Source organism: Propithecus coquereli, unplaced genomic scaffold, assembly GCF_000956105.1.
Source record: "Propithecus coquereli isolate 6110/MARCELLA unplaced genomic scaffold, Pcoq_1.0 Scaffold46, whole genome shotgun sequence".
Classification (NCBI taxonomy): Eukaryota; Metazoa; Chordata; class Mammalia; order Primates; family Indriidae; genus Propithecus; species Propithecus coquereli.
The window spans coordinates 1,707,723-1,714,760 of NW_012150396.1; the positions used below are offsets into that span (position 1 = coordinate 1,707,723).

The 7,038-nt window shown below is 39.0% G+C and overlaps 1 protein-coding gene across 1 annotated transcript in view; it reads right to left on the reverse strand.

Annotated features, from left to right (window-relative positions):
• The window catches only part of ANK2 (ankyrin 2, neuronal), a 263,985-nt gene that overhangs the window by 83,831 nt on the left and 173,116 nt on the right, over window positions 1-7,038 (reverse strand). The window contains exons 17-18 of the mRNA XM_012655073.1: window positions 4,329-4,526; window positions 402-500 (exon numbers count right to left, since the gene is read on the reverse strand). Of these exons, the coding sequence (XP_012510527.1) occupies window positions 402-500; window positions 4,329-4,526 (297 nt within the window). The remainder of the gene's footprint in view (window positions 1-401; window positions 501-4,328; window positions 4,527-7,038) is intronic.

Below are 7,038 nucleotides of genomic sequence, written 5' to 3' on the forward strand. Positions count from 1 at the left end.
ATCTGAAAACAGCAAAAAGAGATTGACTCTGATGGGATCAGGAAGAGATACAGGAAAGACATAGCTATAGTGGCTTAAAGAATGGGTAAGAATTTAATGGCATAAAGAGGAAGACCCACTTTCAGACCAAGAGTGTGGAGATGAACAAGTGCAGGAAGAAAGCAGCAAGTCATCTGGACCAACCAAAGCGACAAGGGAGAGGGCAGACCCCAGCCTGTGAAACTGGAGTCTTCACATGATGGTCCTGACACCATACCACCCATTCAGACTTGATTCCCACGGAAAATGGGGAGCCACTATCGACGTGTGAGCAGGTGGGACTATAGTTTATACTTCAGAATGGACTTTCGAGGAGGGACGACCTGGACACGGGGTGACCCGAAGTGGGGCTACTGCTTTACCTTTGTGTGAGCATCTTTGTCAGCTCCATGCTTGGTGAGAATCTCTGCAACGTTCACTTTGTCTTCCTGGGCTGCAAGGTGCAAGGACGTGAGTCCACTCTATGGGAAGAACGGAACCAAAGGGGCACATTTGAAGAAGAAAATGCATTGCTTCATCTATAATATCATGTCTTGAAAAAATCCTGGAAAACTCAGAGCCTCTCCGTAGAAACTGCATCTTTTGATATCTAACATAAACTCTCTAAGGTAACGACTTCTCATCCAAGACACACTTTCCAAGTTAATCGACACTCTCAGCAAATTACATTTTCTATTTTCTATATTAGGTACTTCTACTATGATGTTAGACTTTAAAATAACTCAGGTAATAACCTTCCAAACAACATTCTTTTCAAACCCATCTGGGCCTCCTACTGAATCTATTTATTTACTTAAATAATTGATTAACCAACTATTACTTCTACTTTATATCCATAACAATAATCTATATTTTATCAATAAAAATATCACTTCAATGTAAAAAAAATGTACAGAGTTACAGGAAATGAGTTCAGAACAGTTTTCTCTAGCACCCAAAGAGAGTATGCTTTCTCGGTCATTCCCAGTAAATGCTAAATTTTTTAAACAGTAATCCCATCCCAGCCCTGTTCCATCGCTTTGCAGCTTGCTGTCCTGCGTTAGCACGTAGGCTGAGAGAGCTAAGCCCTGTTCTCTCACATTCGCGATCTCCAGCCATGGTGTTACTTCCAGAAATCAAACAATGCATTGACCTTAAAAAAATATATAACTGAAAGCTACAGAGAGAAAAGCATTCTACAACTTGAGAAGGGGCCTTTTATTTGAGGGCCTGGGGCTTTTTAATACTTAAGGCTGTGTGTGAGGTCGGCTTTGAGTTTCATACAACAGGGTAAGATACTAGACACATCCTCTGCATTACAATTTCATCACTTCTAAACAAATATTATTTAATCCCAATGTATAAAAAATCTGCGTACTGGGACAAAACAAATGATTCTTACTCATCTTTAATTTCTCCACATTAAAATAGCAAACATAAACATATTTCTTCTTTATAGACACAATTGGCCTGTTTAAAACATGTCATTGAAATAATCATTAAATGAAGTGATCATCAAATTTCAAAGACATTTTCAATGGCATTTCAAATGCATGTGTCCTTTTCTACTCTATTTGCAGAATGGATTTTCTACAATGTAAGACTACAAACTAACAACCAGTATGAAAATCTCTATAGTTTACTATTGTATAAACTTGCATATCTAAATCAAATTATGTAAACCTTTTTAATAAATCAAGAAAATAGAAGATGTTGAAGGAGTTCTTTTCCAAAAAAGTAATTTATTTCCTAAGATACACTGGTAGACTCAACAAACGGTTTTATTTTATGGTGATTGGATAAGGAATGTAATATCATTTCTATATTATAGTTCTTACTGAGAAATAATCATTTGGAAAGTATGAAATTATAGATTTCAGTTGCTTTAAATAGAAAAAGAATATATGTTCTTTTCAAAAGCAATAGGAAAATTTATCAGTTTGGCTTCTTATTTGAGATATTTTTACAGTTGCATTATTTTATTAAATATAATACCAACTGAAAGGCAAAGTTATATTTTTTATACATATATTTATATAGTGTATTATTATTCAGATATACCTGAACACATTTCTCAAAGTTTTACTTCGGGGACAAATACATCATGCCTTTGTCTTTAGGACACCTCTCAAAGATAATACTGAAATCATTGTTATAAAGATAATATAATTACTTTGTGATTCAAAATTGAGTATTTTTCTTCACTACTGAGTGTGCAACTCAAATATACTCATTAAATATTTGCTGACTGACTGCTAAAACTCTCTCAAAGAAAGTAATGTATTTAGAAGAATACCATTAACGGAGGACATAGTGAACGGATTCCAAATATGTATCTATCATTTTTTTTTTTTTTTTTTTTTTTTTTTTTTTTTTTTTGAGACAGAGTCTCGCTTTTGTTGCCCTGGCTAGAGTGAGTGCCGTGGCATCAGCCTAGCTCACAGCAACTTCAAACTCCTGCGCTCAAGCAATCCTTCTGCCTCAGCCTCCCAAGTAGCTGGGACTGCAGGCATGTGCCACCATGCCCGGCTAATTTTTTCTATATATTTTTAGTTGTCCCATTAATTTCTTTCTATTTTTAGTAGAGACGGGGTCTTGCTCTTGCTCAGGCTGGTCTCGAACTCCTGAGCTCAAACAATCCGCCCGCCTCAGCCTCCAAGAGTGCTAGGATTACAGGCGTGAGCCACCGCGCCCGGCCTATCTATCATTTTTATAAATTAAAAATAACCCCATCAGAAGCGCTGTAAGATCAGTTTCATGAACTGTCTTGAATTTTAATTCTACATAAAATTTTGCTGAATCTGTTTATGGATTTCTCTTGTTTATTTTCAAATGAAGATTTATTTCTTTCTAACAGACAGTAAATACATGCTCCCTTCATATGCTAATATTAAATAAAATACTCTTTATTTCATGGCCAGAATATCCCCAATAGGATAAATGACCACCTGAATGTCAGGACTTCAATAACCACAAGGAGGTCCATGCCTCAGACTTCAGCGAGTGTCTGGCTGATACCCTGAATTTCATCGTAAGGCGTTATTATGTTCATTCTTGTTACAATCCAAATATCTTTCGGAAGACTAACTCTACAATTAGCTCTCAACACACTTCAACAAAGGATCTGTGAGGACTTTTGATAAAGGCCAGAGACATGCATAAGGGACACACTGGAACATTCTGCATGGTAAAGAAACAGGACTCTGGAGGCATTCAAGACAATCTGCCTGTCTCATATCTCTTCCTAAAGGATGCATGCTACACAATCTATTTACAAATGTTATTAAGACCAATTTATAATTTACATATCGAAAGCACTATTAACTCAACAGTGAGACGTAGAAAGCATAGTATTTGCATATTTGTAGAAAATCCTAAGAAACTTAATTTTCACGAACTCCACACATGTTACAAAAAGCGTCAAGAGATCCAAATGACAAACTAATTTATAAATATAGCTTCCAATTTTGAGTTTCTCAGCAGCTACTTATAGTAGAGTATATATAAGATAGAAAGATAAGTAGATCTACAGATATATATGGATGGATAAATTGGTAGATAGAAAGATATGTACTTGTAAAAATCTAAATATTTTTATATTTGAATACTATCTTTTCCCCTTATATCCTTGACTGTCATTCTGTTATAATTAATATGGAGGTCACACAAAGGCCAATCCATGGAGAAAGGCTGACGTGACTGAGGTGCTTTATTAAAACACTGATATTCTGACCACCATCCCCGCAACCATCCAAGCTAGGCTGAAATTAGCTCGAAAAATCTCTGTTTTACTGAGTTTCCTGCCCCCCACTCAGAGGCACCCCTGGTGCTCAGCAGGGCTGGAGAATGACTTGGGTGGGGGATGTGGGCCTGTTGGCTCAGAGGCAGTTGTTTGAGCCACACCCCAAATCGAACCATTCTCTCTCTCTCTGAAATTTGGAATTAGGACCAGAAGACACTAGGGCAATCTGGTCTGGTTGCTTGAATTACAGTGATGCTAGCTCTTGGGAGCCACAGGGTAGCCTCTTCACACAACAGAGAAGCAGAAAAGGCAGATCTACAGGGAGAGATGAATGAAGCTGGCTTGGGGAGAAAAGTCAAGATGCCAAGATGTAGGCATTCAGGCAGAGTCTGTGAGACAGTCTCCCTTGCTCCCCCATGGTCTTCTAGTCCTGTCCTTGGGCTCTGTAACATATCCCTGTTTCCTTTTAATGCATCTCCCTTTTTTTGTTCCAAGTTATCTTTGGTTGGTTTCTGTTGACATTCATCCAAAAGACTCTTGACAGAAACAAGAGGTAAGAACAGGATACCTTGGTTGACATATGGATATTGGCTCCCTTTTCCAGAAGCAAGGTGACCATATCCGTGTGCCCCTCCTGCGAGGCCAAATGGAGTGGAGTCACTCCTTGCTTTGTCATGATGTTAGTCTCTGCTCCATAGTTTAGGAGTGTGGAAGCTATCTGCATTTGATTCTTCTTGGCAGCAATATGTAGAGGAGTATAGCCATTCTAAAAAAAATAAAGCACACATACATATATTAATATATAGTAAGCTTAACAATTGCTCTAGTATGTATTTCAAGGAAATAAGAATCTCTAATTAACAGAAAAATTAAAAGTGAGCTCACAATTAATCTAAACTCTTACCCATCACAAGTTTCTATCTAACAATATTCAAATTGGTTATTTGGTATACCCAATAACCAAAGTCACAAGGCATCCAATTCTACCATAAGACAAATACAGACACCAAAGCCCCAAAGCTGAAAAGCCCCTCCTTATGATATAGGTTCTCTCCTGATAAACAACATGGAATAAATAAGCGAGGCTCCTCTTCTACATGACTGTCCCTCAAATACCAGGGAACGGTTTTCCTATCTACCATCAGTCTTCTCTCTTCCAGGGTAAATTTCCCTACACCTCCAACGTCTACACCCCTCTCCATAAGGATGACCTGCTTTGAACTGATTCTAGTTTGTCAATATTGCTCTGGAATTGGGCTCCTGGAACAGAATGTTGCATCTCAGATTTGGTTTTAGTAGTACAGAAGGAAATGGAATTATTTCTACAATCTTGTTATAATCCTCTTACTAATATGTTTCTCCTTGGATTGTACTTTTAACTCATTCAACAAATATTACTGAGTATCTGGCACGTGACAGGCAGTGCGCCAGGTGTAGGAATACAGAGGTGAACAGGGCACGAGCCCTGTCATGAAGGGGTCGCATTCTAATAGGAACAGAACGATGGCTCATATTAACCCTGTGGTCCATTCAAACACTGCATCTCCCTCTTACCGCTACAACCTGCTGCCTCAAAAGCAGAAACATGAGGCTATTAGTTTTATGTGGGAGTTGTGGAGTGGACCAGGAGAATGCACACTTTACTCACAAGAGACAAATTCTAAACCCCATACTTAGTTCAAACAAAAAAATAAAGCAAAAACAAACAAAACCTGGGGAACAAGTATAAGTCTGGCATATGCATTGTTTTCTTTCCTTTTCTTTATCAAATCTGGTAGAATTTTCCATAAAAAATGTGTGATAGAAATTAACAACAGTGGCTTTGTCATTATCTGTGACATGCTGGAGCGAAAGACAATGTAGCGACCAAGGGCTTCTTGTGAGACTACGAAGAGGTATTTTGAGGTCATGCTATTTCCTAACATCTATCTGTAAAGTATACCAAAAAATAAAAAGCAGTTTTGAGAATTTAAATGTCTTTCTGTGCCATCACTACGTCTTGCTCCTCAAATGACCCTATATTATCTACTCTATCCCTGTTGCTCCAAGCAAAAATAAGTATCTTTCAGTTTTGACAAACAATACTTCTCTTTAAGCAGCTGAAGGAAATTCAGCAGCTCTCCTGGGAAGCCTTTTCAGGGGCTACTCACAGCCCCCAGCTGCTCCAGTTGCTTTAGAATATCATACATGGGTCCGTGGGCTCTACTGAATAAAAGGGTACACAGACTTTTGTGGACCATATATGTTTAGGAGGTTCCTTTTTGCTACAATGTGTGTTTCTTTAGTCCCGACTCCCTCTATTCCTAAGCCTCAGGCTGTACCAAGGTTAGTTGAGGTATCGGGGCATTTGTCAGTGAGACTTAGGTGGAGAGAGACGGGAATTTTAGCAAAATAACACAAGAGATCATGAAAGAGGGTCAACTTGGGCAATGGGAAGTCTGTGTGGTAGATACTCCATCTGCAACTACCCTACAAAGAGTAAACATTTTTGGAATCCAATAACTGAAGCAATCCCAGCGAAAACTAAGAGAAGGTTCTGGACTCTGGCAGGAAGAATCAAAGAATTGTTTCAGGGGCCCAAGGACTGTGTGTGTGGGAGGAGGGGAAATTGCAGTGAACAGAAACAGAGTTGAAGGTGGAGATGAAAGTAGGAAGCTGGAAGCCTCTTGGAGTGGCCCCAGCGCTGGGGACTCCGCTTTTTGACAGGCTGGGGCAGACGAGTGGAAAGTACTAGAGGAGCCCACTAAGAACAGCAGCCCTACTGTGCGCTCCGGGGTACAGCATGGCTTTGCTTCAGCTTCTGGACTCGGTGAGTGCGTACCTCGGAGTAAGGACCAGGACCATGCACGGCAGAGGCCAGAGATCAAGGCTACATTTGTCTCTTTAGGAAAATCATACACATTACTTTTCCAATCTAGGTCATCTCTTGCAAGTAGATCGAGAGTCCCTTGTGGGAGCAGAACATACATTTTACTATTTTACCTCTCACCAAGTGTCTACAATCCTTTGTTTGTATTTAGTAAGAGTTCAGTAAGAGTAATGCTGACTTCTGAGGAAGTCTTGTATATCTATGTTGAGAACGGTCAACCTGGAAAGCTAATGAAAAAAAAGCTGGCATGTTAAGTGAGCAGGGATTTTTTAATTCCATTGAAATAGTTGCTCAGTCTTCATTCTTTCATCCAAATTTATTGAGAACCCGCATAATACCACATTAGACACCTCAGGGATACGCGAGTGAAAATGGCATGAAGTAGCTTATAATCTAGTGTGAAGAAAGA